General features: G+C 43.4%; 1 protein-coding gene across 1 annotated transcript; it reads left to right on the top strand.

Moving 5' to 3' along the window:
- The first annotated feature begins 119 nt into the window (after positions 1-119).
- Positions 120-18,364, top strand: usp22 (ubiquitin specific peptidase 22). Its single transcript, XM_027289226.1, has 14 exons — positions 120-802; positions 1,025-1,285; positions 7,312-7,444; positions 11,570-11,683; positions 11,873-11,974; positions 13,957-14,123; positions 14,227-14,374; positions 14,688-14,790; positions 16,654-16,812; positions 17,134-17,260; positions 17,381-17,472; positions 17,881-17,943; positions 18,047-18,196; positions 18,322-18,364. Exons 2-14 carry the CDS (start codon positions 1,166-1,168, stop codon positions 18,362-18,364), a joined length of 1,521 nt encoding a protein of 506 aa, XP_027145027.1. The 5' UTR covers positions 120-802; positions 1,025-1,165.
- Positions 18,365-20,473: the final 2,109 nt, after the last annotated feature.

Raw genomic sequence — 20,473 nt, 5'->3', positions numbered from 1 at the left:
GTTTGTTTTGGTTCTGCTGCATGATGGCCGTAACAAGAGGGCATTACATACGAGAAACATCTATGGCTGACGAGGAATAAATCTGATTATATTCTACATTTGTAAAGACTGCGACGATCGTTTCCCTCTCACTCCTTTTTGGTTAGAATGTAGATATCATCAATAGCGAATCTGTACAAACTTGTATTTGGACATAATGCCCTCGACCAAACTCGGCACAATGGAGGAGTCGTTCACAATCTGGTGCACTGTTTTTGTTTTTGATTTTTTTTTTTTTTCTTTCCTTTTTTTTTCGTTTTTTTTTTTCTTTTTTTTTTTTAGGTCGGATCCACTAGAGGTCGCTAGAGCACTGTATAGATAACCGTTTTTGACAGCTTGTTATTACAAGAGATGAAGTCAACAGATGAAAACCAAACTGTCATGTCATTTTGGGAGCTTGAGCTTTGCGATTGTGGATCTGTTAATAATAAATTGTTTAAGAATATAGCTCTGGGTTTCATGCATTTGTGAAAATATATATTTTTTTTATCCATTTGCTTCTACGTGCACTGTAAGGTGGATTTGAATCCCCCATCCACTCTTTGATTGTCACACTGTAACATTCTGCCTGGTACAATGAAGCTGATTTATGCTTTAGCCAATGAACGCCCTCCTACAGGCGGATGTGGTTTTGCTGAAAATCGGCACCAATCAAGACGTAGCACCCGCTTCGTAAAGGCGGGACTTAAGCCGCGAAAGGAAAGTTGGCACACGTCAATCATGCGCAGCGCTCTCCTCTCATTGGTCCGTCGTTATGAATGAGGTGGGTCTTGACAACGCTCACCGTTGTAAGCTACTGTTGAAATTCCAGTGCTAACCAACTTTAGCCAGCCTGCTAACATGTAATTTAGCGAATGTGAAGAACTACATTTACGGCGCTATTCCGGATTTTAATGCTTCCATAACATTTCATGTCAAACAGAGGAATATTTGTCAAATTCGTCTTGATGTTTGCTACTGCGCGTGTCTCCGTTACTGCAACCAGGACATGTCCAGTTAGCCAGAGCGCAGCAATCGGCGGATAACGAACCTGGCAAGCTAACCAGCCAGCACCGTTTGGACCGAGGGGATTTGAACAGGTTTCATCGGCCAGAGAGGACGGGTAAAGCCGGATGCTGTGACTACCATGAGTCCCGCGGGTTGCCCTCATGTCAACGGCTTCAAAGTGGACAACTGGAAGCAGAACCTGAGGGTCATTTATCAGTGTTTCGTGTGGAGCGGTTCAGCCGAGACCAGAAAACGCAAGGTAACAAGTGACAGAGATGAACGGGTGTTTTTAGAGGGGAGGCTAATGTACGGCAGACTGTGTGTGTGTGTGTGTGTGTGTGTATGTGTGTGTGTGTGTGTGTGTGTGAGCTGCGGTCGCGTGCGTGGACAGTTCCCCGCCCTTAGAACAACACAACAAACATCCGACGCCAAACTACTGTTCGCTCTCAGTCAAATACTACCCACACTCGAGCAAAGTGGCTCTAGTTTTTTTTTCTCTCCCTCATGTTCTTAGTCTTAAGTACTGTAAATACCAACCTCAACACCTGACACACAAGCTACAACCGCGAAACTACCTCAAAAACTAGCAGCACATGAGCCACTCAGCCGTTCCGGTAGCTCGCTTCAAAGCTGCAGACCGCAGAGCTGATGTGCATCTGTTTGCTCTGGCGCTGCGCCTGCAGCGGATCCACTTCCTCCCACCGAGCAGACCTCAGGCCAGCATTACACGGTGCTATTTCCACGCTTAAGTGGACATTAATTGATTTAACATGAGGAGTTATCTTGCAAACCGTAATGACAGAGATGCATCATTACTATCTTTGTACTGCGGTATAGTTCTCAACTAGGTTTAAGGCACATCTCCTCATGTTTGTAGTGTTTGCCTCTGCAGTGTGTGTGTGTGTGTGTGTGTGTGTTTGGCTGCATGCATCCTGCACTTGAATGTGCTCTGGGACAGCCCTGTGTCCCCCCTCACCACCCTCTCCTCCCCGTCATCGCTGGGAGATCAGTGGGAGCTGGTAGGAGGCATGTTTACTGAAATAAATGGTGTCAATATTTGCAGGGTCTCTTCCTGCCGCCTCTCTGCCCCCCCCCTTCCCACTGAAAACCAGACAAGACTGGCAGGAGTGCTCCCATCCCCGCTGCGTATAACGTGTCCCGTTACCCGTGGTACTATGTTTCTATTGACCGTGCCTCGGTTACATATCAGGACAACTCTTCAGATCATTCAGCGTCCACCCCGTGCTCGGATGCTTCCGATCAACATTCAGTCTGCATCAGACAGTCCGCTGACCTTCTGACGCAGATTGAATTTTAAGCGTTCGGTCACCTTGAGAATTCAAATGGCTGCACTCTTTGGTTTGGCCACAGTGTCAGTCACAGAAGTATATGAATGACAAATGGATTTTTGTCCATCCACCACAAAAACAAAACTTCTTTTTCCACCAAGGCGCTGCAGCGGAGAACAAAGATGGGAGCCTTGTGGGACGGTGCACCCCCCATCTTCATGTTTCATTTACAATCGATTCCACTTAATCATCCAAGATGAGCTGCCCTCGTGTTTATGTGCAGCAAGCAACTGTTAAACCTGCAAAATCATGCAGCAGTCTTTGGTTAAACTCTGAGCTTGGTACCAGAACCAGCAGCACTTTGGTGTCTTGCTTTCTGTCGCCGCTCCCACTGCCTCCACTTCACTTGAGAACACAAAATGCAATTATCGTAGAAGAGGTTCAAAGGCTTTTAAACTTAAAGCTGGTGGCAAAAAAGACAGGAGGTCTATGAAATATTTCACATCAGTTCCAGCTCTGCAGTGGATCGCATATGTTCACATTGTAATTTCATCAGGGAGGACAGAAAAGCAGCTATCTAGAAAGGCGCTGATGTTGATGATGATGATGATGTTGCTGTTCCTTTTGTCTTTTAAAGTGACTTTCTTCCTCTTTTCTCTACACATTCTGTCTTATTTCTGCAAGCACTATCCCCTATTTGATACAGTGTGTTCAGTTTTGGAGAGAATAGCTTTTCTTTTCGCATATCTAGACTCTTGGGTGAAACCCTTTCCCTTCGTTGGACGAGACAGATGTTGTTGCATTTGGCTCACAGTGTGATAATGTCCTCGCTTACACTTCTAACCAGGATCTTTCCAGCCCATTACCCTCTCCTGCACTTCTCCCCCCGGCTCGTCGCAAACATCGCAAGGCAACGCTCGGAGAAATATGACACGGACAGAGCCCCGGGTGTTCTCTGGGCGTTGCGAAGACCATGAAAGCCTCACCGAGCCTCTCTGCCAGCAGAGCAGAACCACTGTTTAACCATAACTACTCCGCGTGTGTGCTCAGACTGTTACTGGCGTTAACAGTAGAGGATGTGAGGATGTGTTGACTGACGGACAGACACAAATTCCTCCATGAATACAGCGTTCTCAGGCAGCAGAAAGCCAAACGTGCATACTGTAACTGACAGCTCCAGGAATGAGTGAAGAGAGATTGTTGCATATTGATGCCTTTTCATAATTCATGTGCTGTATGAGCACTTATGCATGGAGGGGTGTGTGTGACTGGAATAAGAATCAGTGTTTGTTTGTTTTTCTCTTATATATTTCCATGCTATGGAATACTAGGTTGGTATGTCAAACATCTGTGAGAATAACATCATTTTATTAATAAACATGTAAAGACCTGACCTTTAGGTTTTCATCCAAAGGTGTTAAGGTGACCCGTTTCCAGGTTTTTAAGGAGTCCACAAAAGCAAAACTGGAATCGGTCTAAAGCAAGAAGATCAATACCACGCTAATATTTGTCAATAAAATACGAAGCTACAACAAGGGAATAATTACCTTAGCTTAGCACAGAACGAGGGAACGGCTGGACTGGCTTGTCGTTTTTTTATTCTGTGGTTTGGGCACGCCTTAAACAAACAATCAATCGATAACTTTATTTGCCTCCAGTGATAAAAGAACCAGATGACAGACTGAAACTGAAGATATAAATGATGGGAACAATCCGGAAGGTTTCAGCTTTCTTATGTAAATGTCTTGTTGTAAAGATCTGTAGAGTCGTTGTGTGATTCCTGACCACTCCTCCCACCATCATTGCTATGACACTCAAAATTCAAAATTGTTCATAATAATTTTTTTTATAACGAACTCTTTAAATTCTCATAATGGTAACACACCTACTAACATAGTTCATAGTTAAGAATCAAGTAACAGACACATTTTTAGCACTTAGACCAACTTTTCTCTTTAATATATCTGGGCTTTGAATAGTTGCGTACATATCAAACTATTTGAAGGTCTCACCGTGGGCTGCTGGGCTTTTTCCCTCTGTTGTCTGACTTTTTAAAGACAAAAAGATTGTAGCAGTATTGCATCAGATGCTGGTGCAGCAGTGCCTTTCCACCTTCAAACCGGGGCGTTGAATATTCTCCCGCAACATTAGCTTACAGTAGAAATACAAAATGTGCTTTGGCACAGGCTCTAAGCAATGCAGCAGAACAGTGGTCACTGAAACGCTCTGCTCAGTTCCTTTTTCAAACCTTTCCTACGCTCTTTATGGCGTGAGTTTGTGAACACATCAACGCTGGAATCAGCGTTTTGCAGTGGCATCAAATTGGCCCCTAAATTTCATTTTAAATATCGTCTTCTCCCAAGGTTTTACCCTTTTGTCTTCATCTCTTTTCTTCACCCTCACACCTTCTTTCATCTCCTCTTTCCCCTCCCTCCTGTCTTTTCTTATTTTCTCTCCTCTCCCCTTCCAGCCATTGCTCATTTCTTCTCACCTCCCCAAATTCATGCTGGCTCATTGGCATGCCAGCTTCGCATCTGCATCCTTTTGAACTGTTGCTATCTCCCCTCCATCCACAATCGTGCCCTTCTCCCCCGCCTTTTTCCCAACATGACCGTCAAACAGAATAATGTAAGACTCTATTAATCATTAACAAGCATATAAGATCTACTCCATGTACGTGTGTGTGTGTGTATGTATACATGAAGTAGGCCTGAGGTTTTCTTTTTTCTGTTCATTTCACAAAATCTCACATACCGTAACACAGAAAGATGTCACTGCTGGATTGTTTTTGTCCGTTGTGATTTTGCAGGGGATGATTGATTACACATGGACGGAAATACGTTTTTACTTGTTTTGTTTTTGACATTTTGAAATGTCAAAAACACAACATGCCCACCAACTACCTAAGCATGTAAGGGCCGCTGTCACACCCATGTACTGTAGATCTCCCTGCTGCACTTGCATGGCCATTACCACATGATGCATTAGAATATTTTACAGGTCCCGTACTGTGAGTGAGATTTACATTTGTGTTATTTTTAAAAAAAAAGCAGGTCTAGCCACGATATAAATAATGTGAGTATTAATGGCTTAATCCATGAAGAAATGCTGTGCCCTTAAACGAGCCATCAGGACTTGTGTAAGGTTGTGATGTCACACCTTCCTCAGCTACACCCCCAGCATGGCCCATCTGGTGTGTGTGAGATAGCAGATATTAAAAAAAAGATGTTTTTGGATACTTAAAACCATAAATATATCTTTGTTTTGGACATCAAAACTTCAAATAAAACCAGAAATGTGAAATATGGGAGATTCATTGTGCATTTTTTTATTATTATTATGTTTAGTTCATAACTGGTGTGCTGTGGAACTGAAAGAATAAACAAACTACAGAATATAAACACTTTATTACAGTTTATTGGGCCACTTGTGACTTATTATAGCACACATTTTAGCAAATGTTTGTTTACGTATCCAATAGACGCAGAGCAACACAAGCTTACATTTGCTTTTCACCTGATGAGTCCAATATTAACTCTTCTTTTAGCTCTGTTTCTGGTCTCCACCACCGCCTGAGGGAAATATGTGCCTCTTTAGCTGCTAAATGTTCACCAGCTAGTCACTAAATGTGTGTCTGCCACACACTGTGGTTATCAGAGCGTTTCAGCTAAAAAGAAGTGCCAGCCGCTGCTGGAAACGAGGTTGATGAGAGCAGTGACTGAACCAGAACAATGATGACACTGGACTGAAAGCTGCATTTTCTCAGTTGGAATATGTCCTCGTGTCAGTTGTTAAATGCACATGTCAAAAACTGATTTTGAGTTTTTTTATATATGGAAATCTCTCTTTTTTTTTCTGTTTTAAACAGAAATTCATCCACATAAATGTGATTCAGGGCAGCAAATTTCCCACTGGGACAACAAAGTCTATCTTATCTCGATGACTGTTCATGTCGTGGGTCAAGTAGTTGGCAAAACCGTATCTTGGGTGTGTGCCTGGGTTTCACTTGGCAAAGTGTGTGTTTACAATTGGGGAAAAAGTGGCTAAGGCCGAATTTGGCCCTTTTTTTTTCTTTATTTTTTTCCTTCTTCCTTCCTCCGCCCGACCTTTTATATTGCGCCACTGCATTTCCTAGGCCATGACCACTGTTCAGTGATGCAGTCTGTTCTGAAGGAAACTTATCCTCTCGATTTTTTTTTTATTGCCCTCTCCCGTTTCCCTCCTGGGGGTCACAAGTCTCCCATATTTCTCCCCATTTATTCCAAATCTTCACACTTTTTCTCGTTTTTGTTATCAGAACTTGTTTCTGCCACTGTGTAACTGCTAAAATACATGTGACATGGACACAGTGCAGACACAGGTTTTCTTTTTACCTGCTACACAGATTTAATTGCAGCTTCAGTTTGTTATGAATGTGTTCTGTACGTGCTGTGTGGTGGCACACACACACTAAGGACAGAGGGGGAAGAAAATGAAATGAATGAAAACTGATTAGTTTAGCCCATAGATTCATGTGAGGGGGGGAAATCATTCTGTTCTCTGAAATCATTTATGTAAAATAAGCATGTAACATGAAAATGCAGTTTCAGTGTTCATATTGTTATTTTGGTATTCTCGTCCTTTAAAGCTCACCAGAATGCAAAGTGAAAGCCTCCATATTTCTGAGCTTTGAAGGTTGGCATTAGTGCTTCTCGCCGCCCACATAGTCTGGTTTTCACTTGGAAATGTGTCACACTTTAATGTGCGTTTCACTTTGACTTTAAAGCTGCAGGTTGGAGAACCAAAACATCGAGCTGAAAGATGCTAAAGAGTCATGGAAAAGTGCAGAGTTCTTCAGAGTAATCTTTTTAACCATTGTTAACTTGAGAATATCGATAAGTGCAGCGTTGTCCATCTTGTGTTTTCTAAATTTCAATTTTTCAGCAGATGTATTTACTAAAAGTTTGATGAGTCCACATTCACTGATGTCACAAATGTGTGTTTCTCTCTATTTCAGGCCAAGTCATGCATCTGCCACATGTGCGGCGCCCACCTCAACAGACTCCACTCCTGCCTCTACTGCGTCTTCTTCGCCTGCTTTGCCAAAAAACACATCCACGAACATGCCAAGAGTAAAAGGCATAACCTAGGTATGGCGCACACACACACACACACACACACACACACACACACACACACATACACATATATATATATATAGACAGGTGCAGTTGGAGCATTGAGACTTATGTTAAGCACAGGGCATCACACCAGGCTTCCAGACCTGCAATTATCCCCCTTTTGCTTAAATGAGTTGATTGTTGCCTCCTTAACCAACACGCTCGCATTATTTACATCACACACACACACACACACACACACAAGGGCGTCACTAACGCTCCTTGTCTTAAAACAAAGGCTGTTAAAAGGGATAATTATACAGCTGAATGATAAACACAGGGGCGTGTGTGTGTGTGTGTGTGTCTGTATTTAAGGTTGACTATGACTTTGTTATATATTGGACTCATGCATGTGTTTTGTGATGCGTTTAATCAGACAAAATAATCGAGAGCAACACAGAAAGTGTTACACAACCCGGTGCAACACAGGCTAAAAGGCGGCTCGGCCTCATGGGAGATTTGGATCACCTGTGTATTTGGCCTCATGTTGCTGTCTAATAAATAGAGACTGAGGTTTATCTTATCTTGGCTGATTTTAAAACTGAGCACCGAAGCTTCCTTCAAAACATTCACTGGTGTGGTTTGTGTGTGTGTGTGTGTTTGTTTACAGGAGATTTGCCGCTGCCTTGTTTTGTCAGGTTTTTTTATTCTAGGTCATAGAAGGTAAAATAAAACATCAGTCACTTCAGCGATAATCCCCGTCGGATTTGTTAAAATATTCTTTCTTTTAAAAAAAAAAAAAGGCTTCTATTTTCAGTTTCTCGCCACAGCTTACACGGAGGTCGCTTTGTTGGCGAGCGGTCGCATCGAGAAATGGGAAAAGTTGTTTTCACTCCACTGAATTAAATATTTGCTTCAAACAGACACAATCTGGATGGCTCCAGATTTGCACAAAGACGTGGGTGTTTGCTGTACACCGAGAACAGTTGGCTGTTTTCCCCGTCCGTGCTACTCCCACAGGGACACGAGGCCTGCGATAATCCAAACTTTGCACACAAATCACTGAATTATTCCGAATAAGATCGCTGTGTTTTACTTGATCCCGCCTAGAAAAACAACTGCAGCATGTGTGCAGCCTGGATTTACCTGTAAACTGCTCTCTATGGATGATTGGTGAGGAGTGAAATGATAACAGGAAGGTTTTGTCTGCCACGAGCCTCCAGAACAGCTTTCATGCTCCTTGACATCAATCCTCAAAGTCTCCGGAACTCTACTGCTGAGAAGATCTTCTCTCAGCTGGTGCTTCGATGATGGAGTGTGCCGTTCTAAAATGTTGCTCCACAATATCCCGTAGGTGTTTAACTGGGTTAAGGCCACAGCACATTATTCATGGTATTTAAATACTCAGTGAACTCTTGTGTCCTTTGTGGAATCACCTGCGGTAGTTATTTTCTTGTCTTTATGTCAGGATTTTGCACATGTGTGCACAATCATCTATATAAAGTTATATTTCACTGGTAGAAACAGGAATGAAAAACTAATTTTGTCACTAATTTGAGCACCACGATACGACCATGTCATCATAATAAGATGCCATCCAAAGTAAGCTCTATTTTGAGCCAGTGTTTGGCCCTTTATTGGAAACCACGTCAAAGAAAACTGCAAAATAAAAGTGGGATTTGGTTTGTTTCTCTCCATCACATGGCATAATCACCACAGGGTGCTGACAAGTTCATTTTCCATCTTCAACGCTTCAACATGGTGCATCATTATCAGCCGCAAAAATCCAGTACCAGTCAGGCAGAACCTTTTTAAATGTCTTGTTTGTTGGTTGAACTGAAAGAATGCTGGAGCAAGTGGCACCACACCCAGAGATGCGTCAGACTTTCTCGTCGTCCATCATTTTGTCAGCCATGGTTGTAAAAATTCCGTTATTTTATTATTCCAGAGACACTCCGGTCACTTTTCATGTCAACACCACACAAAACAGATGAATTATTCTGACCTCCGAGACAATCTAATTAACAGACATTAGCTAATTAATATGCACATCCCCTGCCAACTGGACAGGGAGGTCTACTAAAGGTTGTCTACATCTGGTTATTACATGTGACTTACTCAACGTTACAGTAGCTCTGCCTCAGTGTTAATCTGTCAAAAAAGATGGATGGCCTTAAGATTTTTCAGTGATGAAAAATACATGATGATGTCATGGTGCTACTCCATCATAATTTGGAACATCTATTGAATGGAGATTAAAGTACCAGCACACACTCAAGTCACTTTGCAACGAGTAAACAAGATCAGCAAAAACTATTAATTCAAACGTTTTCAATACAGCCGCACACCTTCTGAATTCATTCTCTGTTTTACTAAGACTGGCTTAGTAAAGTCCTCCTCTGTAAGTCGCTTTGGATAAAAGCGTCTGCTAAATGCAATGTAATGTAATTGCTGTTAGCTCATCATAGAAACAGAGTTCAAACAACAGATAGAAACACAATAAAACCGGCTTAGTTATTTCTACAGTTCTGACTCTGGTTTGGTCAAAATAAACTCTCAGTCTCAGAACAGTATTTCCACTCACTCACTCTTACATCAAAATGAACTGATAAACTAGCACCAAAAAAACAGGTGAATCACCAATAGCAGATATATATTTGTCACCCAACTCCTAACTCAACCCTTACACCTGACTCTGTAAGAGTGCAGTGTGAATGCTACAAGACATTCCCAAAGATTCAAACACAGGCTTTGGAACACAGGGCTTTGTATTAGAGGTTGAAGCTGCAGTGAGATGTAATCTGCTGACATTCATTGTTTGTAACCAAAAAAAAAAAAAAAAAGAAATAATCTTCGTCACAAGGCGTCATCCTGTTATAACTGGATGCTGAGATACCAGCCCCACGCCACTTTGTTTTATCCTCCACATAATAGAATTAGGCTGTCGGAGCTGCGACTGGAGTACGTTCCACTGCAGTGTTTTGGAGGAGCGCGGTGCCGCAGCGGAGCCACTCGGGGTGTCTGTGACAAAAGCTGCTGGCTTCGGCAGATGTTGAGAATCTGCCGGCTTGTTTTTTTTTTTTTTTTAAATGAAGCCTCCTTTTGCTTTGCGTTATCGCTCAGCTCAGGAAGACCCCCCTCTGGTGCGAGTGTGTGTGTTTCCCCACAGAGTGTAATTGTGAATTTAATCAGGTTAGCTGCTGAATCATATGCTGGGGGAAAAAAAGGAGTGAGAAGCAGACTAGCACAGAGGGAGAGAGAAGATTTATTTCTTTTTTTTTTAAGGGACAGATCTCAGCAGACTGGCGAGGAAGTAATTAAGTCATCTTTAACAAAACCCTGTGGAATTAGACTTCATTAAAGCGCGGCCCCTCCTCCTCCTCCCTGCTTCTCCTCCTCCTTTTTTTTTTCCACCGTTCCATCTCTTTCATCCGACTGCTTTGTGCATTTTCACTCAGCTATTTGGTCAGTGCTGTTTGCAGCCCGGTATCAGGCTAATCTCTATCCTCTTCTCTTTTGCCCTCCTCTTGTTCCTATGGTTACCTGATGACTTTTTCGATATTCAGAGTTGTAAAAGCATTTCATCTAATTGCACTTGTACTGTCACCCTCGTCTTTTCTCCACCCCTCTCTCCTTTAGTCCTGTACTTCCTTCCTTTCCTTTCTCCTGTCCTTCTGCTTTCTTTTTTTTTTTTTCACCCCTCCATACCTGCAGAGGACAGCAGGCCGGGAGATGCCGACAGGCAGGTTGTCATGGCAACAGAAAACAGGTAGCTGCAGGTGTGGAGAGAGGAGATTGAGGAGAGGGAGTGGAAGGACGGTTTTGGACATTGAAGTGTGCACAGTCAGGTGGCACCTCCCTTCCTCCTTCCTCCTCCTCACCTTTTGACTTCTCATCGCTCTCTCCTTCTCTCGGGGCGTCGCTCTCTCTGTCTGTGTTAACACATAGCAGATATGTCAGCAGATAAGCCCGGCTACCCAGCATTGCAGCAACCATGGCAACATGGCCTGACTAGAGAAAAAGGCTGTGAGATGAAGCAGTTAGCGGTTCACACACACCTTGTTCACCCTCTGACAAACAGATGCACGGCTGTTCTTGCATACGAATAAAACGGCTTCCTCATGCATTGTTTTTTTCTTTTCTTTTCTTTTGCAGCTATTGACCTGCTGCACGGAGGAATTTACTGTTTTATGTGCCAAGACTACATTTATGACAAAGACATGGAACAGATTGCCAAAGAGGAACAGAGGAAAGCCTGGAAAATGCAAGGTATGACCGCATTTAAAAACACACGGTGGCATCACGCCACACCAGTATGTATGAGGTCTCCCATGAGTGTTACAGATCTCAGATCTAAGGGTTTGATTGAAACTTAAGAAGATGTGTTTCCTAGAGCAACATAGGGAAGAAGATTGAGGAATGTATCCAACGTGTGTGTGTGTGTGTGGTGTGTTCCAGGCATAGGGGAGAAGTACTCGACGTGGGAGCCCACCAAGAGGGAGCTGGAGCTGCTCCGCCACAACCCCAAGAGGAGGAGAATCACCTCCAACTGTACTATTGGTTCGTATCTCTTGCACACATATCAGTGTTGGCAGCAAAGATCTGGTCAGTCTGGGTTCAGTTTCAGAGCGAGCTGGACCGGCTGTAGATCTCAGAGGGAACAGCTGCTGCAGTGATGTATAGAGCTGTTGTATTGTTGGAGCTCGGTGCTTCAGCTCTGCTTTAGTAGCTTTAGCTTTAGTACATCTGTTATTATACTGAGCATGTGGGTGGGTGGCATTGCGGTGAAGTAGGGTCAGGGTCTTTTAACCTGCTCAGATGACCTCCCAGACGGCATTTGCTTTAAGATTTCCGAACAATACATAAATCATCTCTAAACGTTGCTTTCCATTTAAGGTTTATACAGATTAGAGTGTCAAGATATGTAAACTCCTTCATATTTTCTCATTTATGTATGAGACATACATAGTTAATACTAGGTGACTGTGGTCACATGCAAGTACTGAATAATTCGATGACTGTGTGTTCAGTCCAGTGTGTAGAATTTAGTGACATCTACTGGTGAAGTGGCAGATTGCAACCAACTGAATCCCCTTCACCTCCCCCTCTTGCTTCAAGCATGAAGGAGAGACTATAGTGTCTGTGCAACTCATGAAAAACGAGTAAAAAAGAAAGGTCCTGTGTAGAGTCAATGTTTGGTTTGTCCCTTCTGGGCTGCTGTAGAAACATGGCAGACTCCATGGAAGAGGACCCGCTCCCTCTGTACATATGAAAGGCTCGTTCTAAGGTAACATAAATGTAACGCGTCTTATTCACTACTTCAGGTGATTATACACTCAGTCAACAGATCCCATTAATTCTTATACCGTCGACCTTTAAAGGTCCACTGTGTAGGATTTAGTGGCACCTAGTGGTGAAGTAGGAGATTGCAACCAAATAAATCCAATCCTTCAAGGCAAGGTTGGCAAATTCACATTAAAAGCAAAAGGCCATATCTAAATCAGTGTTTGGTTTGTCGGCTCTAGGCTACTGTGTAAAAATGGTGGTTCAACATGCGGATTGCATGGAATAGTCAATAAATACTACTAAAATTGACACACTGGACCTTTAAATAAAGATTGTGAAACTGAAATCTCTGTTTTTGTAGCTAAAGATTGACTCATTGTTTAGCTTCACTCACTGACGTTAAAGACCACAAACTACTCAAATTTTAACATTACAAAATCAGCCTACTGTCAAATATAAAACATGAACAGTTTACTAAGGTTCAAAAGTGGAGGTCTTTTCAGTTTTCTATCATCGTTCATTGAAGTCCTTTGTTTTGGACTGCAGAAACAGAAGTCATGTCGAGCTCCGAGAACCTATTTCACATTCTGACAAAGATGACAGGGTTTCGTAAAGAGTTAATCAGCAAAGAAAACAGGCATAATTTGCAGCCCCACTTCAAACGGAGGTAACAGTCAACACTGACACACGTCTGTGATCGCTGGTAAATATAAACCAACACACTTCTTGCCTTCAGAGAGAAGCATGAGAATAAATTAGAAGCGACAGAGAACGTTAGAATGAAGCAGCGTGCGGGAACCGAGGAGAGCTGCCATACGTTTAACACCTTGTAGCAGCCTGCAGGAGTCTGCTCGAGCATCGTTAACATCACTGGCACTGTTTTAGGTGAGGGGAAATTAGAGGCCTGGCTGCTTGTTTGTGCAAACACTACCTCTATCCTTCCTCCTTTTCCCTCTCCTCCCTCTCCCCTTTGTGTGTTTTGTGCGGTTTAGTCTGCTGTAATCCGACAAGGGTTTCCCTGCATGCAGTCCAACATTGCCTCAGGGACATCACAGTATTACTGTGTGTGTGTGTGTTTGTATGTGTGTAGCACTGCAGCTTTTGATGGCCCACTGCAGCAGCAGCCAAGAAAAATGATCTGACTCTCTCAAGCGCTCTCTCTCTCTCTCTCTCTCTCTCTCTCTCTCTCTCTCGTCCTCCCTTTTTCCTTCCTTCCTCTCTCACGTCCTCTGTCTTCTCTCCTCTTGAACCCTCAGGCCTGCGAGGTCTGATAAACCTGGGCAACACATGTTTCATGAACTGCATCGTCCAGGCGCTGACACACACACCGCTGTTACGCGACTTCTTCCTGTCAGACCGACACAAATGCGAGATGCAGAGCAACTCCTGTTTGGTGTGCGAGATGTCGCAACTCTTCCAAGAGGTAACTGTCCTTTTTTTAAGAGTCTGTTTTGAAGCACTTGTTCAAATAGATGGAAAAGAGGAATAAGGGTTTTCCCTCTCACACACACACCTTCCATCTCTAGTTCTACTCAGGCCATCGGTCGCCACACATCCCCTTCCGCCTCCTTCATCTGGTGTGGACCCACGCCCGTCACCTGGCCGGCTACGAGCAGCAGGACGCCCACGAGTTCCTCATCGCGGCGTTGGACGTCCTTCACAGACACTGCAAAGGTTCGACACACATGTTAAAACTAGACACTACCGGCAGAACAAATGTGAAGAAGGCCAGGGTAGGGTAAAAAAAAAAAAAAAGCATGAAGAGTGACAGAGAGGAAGCTTTTAGCGGAGTGTGGGAGTGACGGGAGGAGAGCTGGTTGGGATGAGTGAATGAAACAAGAAGAGAGAGATGCACTGACAGACACATAACACCAACTCTCTTCGATCTGTGTTTGTGCGTCTCTGCAGGTTATAGGCAGAGAGGGCGGCTGTGAAGTTACACAGCATTGCTTTTAGTGACTGTGTGTTTTTTTTTATATCCACACAGACGACAACGGGAAGAAAGCCAACAACCCCAACCACTGTAACTGCATCATCGACCAAATCTTCACAGGGGGCCTGCAGTCTGACGTCACCTGTCAAGTGTGCCAGTAAGTGTGAACGTGTGCAAGGTCCTTTCAGGAGGAGAAACACATGACATAAAAATCCTTTCAGGCCTCACCACAGGCTGCATAGAGCCTTACAAAACAAAGCCACGACCTTACAGTGCCCTGCCCAGTACACTTCCATTATGTTCCAGTGTACGATAGAAGTCAGACTTCATAGACTTCACCAAGCAGCCACTCAGAAATGACAAACTTCACTTGTCGCTCAGCATTCTGGATCAGAGCTCTTTATTTCCCTGCCCTGAGCTGACCCTCCTGCCTCCAGCATTCACACAGTGCACCATCAATCACACACTGAGCTGCCACACTGCAGCAACAGGAAAACCCTTTCATGGCAATACAGCCTGTGAAGCTGATCTCTAGCTCCACCTGGTGATTAAAGAAACCGTCAGGTCCTTGTGCTCTTTCTCAGTGAACACCATCAGGAATTTACAGTAGCTGACGCACTGCAATGGATGAGGAAATGTAATTATAAGAAGAGCACATGATTACCTTTTTATAAATCATAACGTCTATTAGGAGTTAGTTGAAGTGGTGGAAGGACAACATTAAAAAAATAACCGTACAAAATCCTGCATTCAAGATTTCTCTCGCATCATCAAAAACTGTAGTAAATTAAAAAATAAAAGTACTTCATATGCAGAACGGCCCCTTTGATAAGTGTTATAACATTATACAATATATTATTAGATTCTTATTATCTGTGCATTCAGCAGTAAGCTGCATTTCAGTGTTGTAGCTGGTCGAGATGGAGCTCATTTTAAATACTTGACACGATGATCATGTTAGATTTTGCATTTTTGGTCTTTTTTGTCAAAAATTTAAAAGTAGTCTTAATATTTCAACCTGTTCCATATAAAATCAACTTGTATCAAGAAGAATGAGAGACTGCTGCCCTGGTGAAAGAGGTTCAGGTTATCTTACCACAGTGGCCGCTTGATTGAAAACCCTGAAAACATAAGACTTGTGCCATTGTTGTTTTTTTCCAGATTTAGCCAAAATGATAAAACAGACACCCTTGAGGTGACCCAGGTATGAAGTTTCGGTTGCTTGGCCACACAACTGAAAGAAACACCAACCTTTTGCTTTATTCTGTCGTGGTAACTATGGGGACCAAAGAGGTGGTTCAATGGATAATGTCACAAACAAAAAGGCGGTGCAGATCGAAGCCTTTCTGTGTGCGCTTTGCATGTTCACAATGCACCTGTGTGCGGTTCATCTGTTCCGGTTTCCTCCCACATGCAGTAGGGGTGATTTGGACACTCGCCTGTACTGTAGGTGTGAATGTGGGTGTTCATGTTTTTAGCCCTGTGACAGACTGACAGCCTGCCCAGCATGCACCCCACCTCTCGCCCAACATGAGCCTGAACAGACTCCAGCTCCCTGCAAACCGTGCACAAGATAAGCGGTTTAAAGAAATGCTTGATGGTAACAAAGGGGAGTTTCTTTAGAAAAGACGGGTCTCCACCCAAATGTTCTCGGGGTCACCAACGCTGTCAGCCAATAGAATTTGTTTTATATCGTTAACTGCCAGGACTAAGCTGCGGCGTCTGAATGAACAGAATTATCTTCGTCGCCCAGACGAACGAGCTTAGCGACATAAGGAGTGCAAGGATCTGAGCCACGGTGCCAAGATGGAGTTGATGCCAGAATTTTTACCATTTCCCTCTTTTGTCTCCCTCTCACTTATATGTCTGTCTGAATAAAGGAAAACTACAAAGTGCAGTGTCTTACTGTGCCTCCTGTGAAGTGGGTAACCGAATGGAAGACACACAGCAACTCCTTAAGTCTCCCATTAGATATTTACAGCATCTTTACCCGTGGCTCTCTCTGTCTTTCTCTTCCCAGTGGTGTTTCGACGACCATAGACCCGTTCTGGGACATCAGCCTGGACCTGCCGGGGTCCTCCACCCCGTTCTGGCCCCTGAGCCCAGGTGGAGATGGATCAGCTCTTAACGGAGAGAGTCACACCACTGGAGCCACAACGCTCACGGATTGTCTGCGCAGGTAATTCATTTTTGATAAAATGCCACATGTTTTAAAATAGAAGTAACCGGTGCGGTGGAATATGCACCGACAAACTCAGAGACACATGCAATCTAAAAGCAGTTCCTAGAATCAGCACACCAAAGCCCTTCCAAGTGACACGCACACACACCTGTACACGGTTCCCTGAAAACTAATTTCTGTTCTTTCCAAATCCGCTGGAGCAGAGACTTAAGGGATAAAAGCACATGCCCACACACACACACACACACACACACACACACACACACACACATATACACGGATAACCACAGGCACCAAACCTCATCCTCTCCCGTCTAGGTTCACCAGGCCAGAGCACCTCGGCAGCAGTGCTAAGATCAAGTGCAGCGGTTGCCATAGTTACCAGGAGTCCACCAAGCAGCTAACCATGAAGAAGCTGCCTATCGTGGCATGCTTTCACCTCAAAGTAAGAGTGTGTGTGTGTGTGTGTGTGTGTGTGTGTGTGTGTGTGTGAGACTGCTGATCTCAGGGATATTGCTTTCCCAGAGCGCAGTATTCCAACACTTGTTTCTTTGTTTGTCTTCAGAGGTTCGAACATTCAGCCAAACTGCGGCGGAAGATCACAACCTATGTCTCCTTCCCGCTGGAGCTGGACATGACGCCCTTCATGGCCTCCAGGTGAGCACAGTCCAAATGAAGACAGGAGGCAGTCAGCGGAAAAAACATAGGAGGGAATAAGTAAGTTGCACAAAGGCAAAGACCGAAAAATGTGATGGAAGGAAGACCTGTGCTCTGGGAGGAATAAATGACTGCACATGCTGTTGCAGTTTTACAGTCATGCACTGTGCGTCTGGGCTTGGATCGAGCTCTTGTGGGGAGAAACAGAACGCTACTATGTGCATCTGTTTGTGTAAAGAATTAAAAGAATGATGGGAAGCACACAAGAGCCATATTGCCGTTAATGTTTTGTTTTGGAGGATTCGTGGATCCAGAAATGAAAACCTGTTTTAGAAAAAGATACTTCGACTGCTGCCTCTGAGAACAGGTGGTGTCGTTGTGACTAACTGTTGTTCTGCTGTGTTTCAGTAAAGAAAGCAGGATGAACGGGCAGTACCAGCAGACTGTGGACCCCTTCAACAACGACAACAAGTAAGGCAAACATCTGTCTGTAACCAGCACAAGTAACATATTCCTATTTACAGCATACACAGTCTCTGCATTAGGCCTCTCTGGCTCCTCTTGTCTGTTTCAGGTATAGTCTATTTGCAGTGGTGAACCACCAGGGGACGCTAGAGAGTGGCCATTACACCACCTTCATCCGCCAGCACAAGGACCAGTGGTTTAAATGTGACGATGCCATCATCACCAAGGCCAGCATCAAGGACGTCCTGGATAGTGAAGGGTGAGCCTGCTGAAGCTGTGTTCAAGTCAATAAATACAGTTTGTGTTTCTAATAGCCGTTTGATAGCGTCTGCTGCCGTATTAATGATGCTCCAGTCTGACCTCATGGTACTTTCATCCCCCCAGGTACCTTTTGTTTTACCACAAACAGTTCCTGGAGTACGAGTAGTACCCTCCTCTGGCGCAGCCTGCAGGAGGAGACGAGGGGTGATGCAAGGATTACAGTAGTTGCACTGGAAAAGGTAACAGAGTGATGGGAGGGGCATGGAAACAGAAACACAAGCCTACCTGAATCACCCTTAAATCGCTACTCTCACTCTAACATGGAACCCGCCCTTACTACATACTAATCTAGCTCCACTGTACGACATTCAAGGGAGATCTTGTCTGCTAGTGCAAGAACCAAACAAAATGCAAGAAATTTGGATGGGAGGTTTGCACGGGATTCCCTGAAGGAATATTGCATACTTGAATTCAGGAAATGAAGACGAAAGCAGCTGTGCTAATCATCTATAAGAAAGAAATGATTGCAGACCTGTACATGGTCTGTACTTTTTTTCTCTCTTTTGGACACACACAGGAGGGCAGGTTTTTTTTTTTTTCTTTGGAAGGTTTACTTGATCACTAATGCTGTTCTTCACCAACGTCCTGTTTCACGCTCGCACAGCTGCGTTTATAATCGCCTGAAGGCGCTAAGAAGTGGAATCGCCACCTTCCGACGGGGGGTTCGAGGCTTCGCTTTAGTGAAGAAAGTTTTTTTTTTTTTGGGCAACTCTCTGGACACAAGCACACTTTTCTGACATACCCACACTCCTCCGAATGACCAAATACTTAAAGGATGGAAGTCGTCTTATTATGCATTTTTGTTCAGAATGCAAAGAGTGGGTAAAAAAAAAAAAAAAAAAAAAAATCCCATGATAAATGGTATTATGAACGTTGTATAGGGAGAGAGACAGTTGCTTGCATTCATTACTCGTGAGTTTGTTAGTCGTCAGATACTTTTAGGAAACCTTTTTCTTTAACAAGGGCGAGTACGCAAAGGGTCTGTTCTTTTCCGCCTCTCATGCTGCTTCCAACAGTCACAAGGGGGGAAATAAATTACACAGTGAATATTATATTTTTATACATACTGTAATTAAAACGTTTGTTTACAGTTTTGCATTCTCCCTAAACTCTCATGTTGTTCGTCTGTGTTACATTGTGCCGTCAGTCATGTTTTTTGTACACACAAAAGCAGAATAGTGCTGATAATGTTCATGAAACTGCTGCTATGGCGGCTGAATATATATAAATATATTTTTCCTGTAATCTAACATTAATTTGGCTACTTTCTGTCACATTTGTCTGTAATCTAACATTAATTTGGCTACTTTCTGTCACATTTGTTGCCGTCACAGAGGCATATTCTCCACTTTCAAGAGATGTTGTCACAATGCCGTTTCAGGTAAACGGCAAAAAAAAAAAAAAAAAAAAAAAGAAGTGAAACAAAAGAGGAGACGTGATTCTCAGTGCGGAGTGTGTGTATAACGGGGTCAGAAGCTCGATCCTGCAGTGTTAACCATCAGCCGCATGTTGTTCTAATTTGGTGTGTGTGTGTGCGTGTGTGTGTGCACGTGCACGTGTATGTGCCCGAGAAAGGGGAAGGGAATAATGCTAAGTGTAGGTGTGTTTGTGTAAAACGTGTTATTGTGTGTAAAGAGAAAAGAGGAGAAAAAAAAAGTGTGTATGTGTTCCTGTTTGTATGCACGTGTGTCGTGCGCGTGCGTATGTACCGTATGTTCGTGTACTGAATCAGTACTTGCATTCAGCATGCCATCCGAGCTGGGTATCACAGTTTGATAGGATTTTTTTCCACATGTTGACGATGTATGTAAAAGTATATATGTACAGTTTGTATGTAAGAGACAAATGGTGAAACCTCAAAAGTCGATTTCTTCTTCTATATCGCTGGATCCGGACACGGGGTCATAAATCAGAAGAAACTACTTGTCCTGACCCGGTCAGTCATTCCTCGCACACACATGTAACTGCTGCAAGAACTGGACACAGTGATTGAAAGACACTCAAATAAAGAAAAATCTATATCTGTAAACACTTATGTGCCTGGTTATTTGTCCTTCATCATAGATTTATTTTCTTTTTTTATTATATTGCGAATGTACATTAATTACAAATATTTGATTTATTATTTCTGACTGAATGGTAATATCAGGGATATCAAATTGCAGGCTTTCCCTAACAACAGTGCTCAAGTATTAAACTGACACTTCTGAACAGC

This window comes from Larimichthys crocea, chromosome XVI (assembly GCF_000972845.2).
Source record: "Larimichthys crocea isolate SSNF chromosome XVI, L_crocea_2.0, whole genome shotgun sequence".
NCBI lineage: Eukaryota > Metazoa > Chordata > Actinopteri > Sciaenidae > Larimichthys > Larimichthys crocea.
The sequence above is the reverse complement of the archived record's forward strand: the minus strand, read 5'-3'. Positions and strand labels throughout refer to the sequence as shown.

Coding starts and splice junctions, on each gene's coding strand:
- usp22 (XM_027289226.1), top strand. CDS start 1,166: ATGAGTCCCGCGGGTTGCCCTCATGTCAACGGCTTCAAAGTGGACAAC. Junction 1,286..7,311: donor CCGAGACCAGAAAACGCAAG/GTAACAAGTGAC, acceptor TCTCTATTTCAG/GCCAAGTCATGCATCTGCCA. Junction 14,791..16,653: donor GTCACCTGTCAAGTGTGCCA/GTAAGTGTGAAC, acceptor TTCTCTTCCCAG/TGGTGTTTCGACGACCATAG.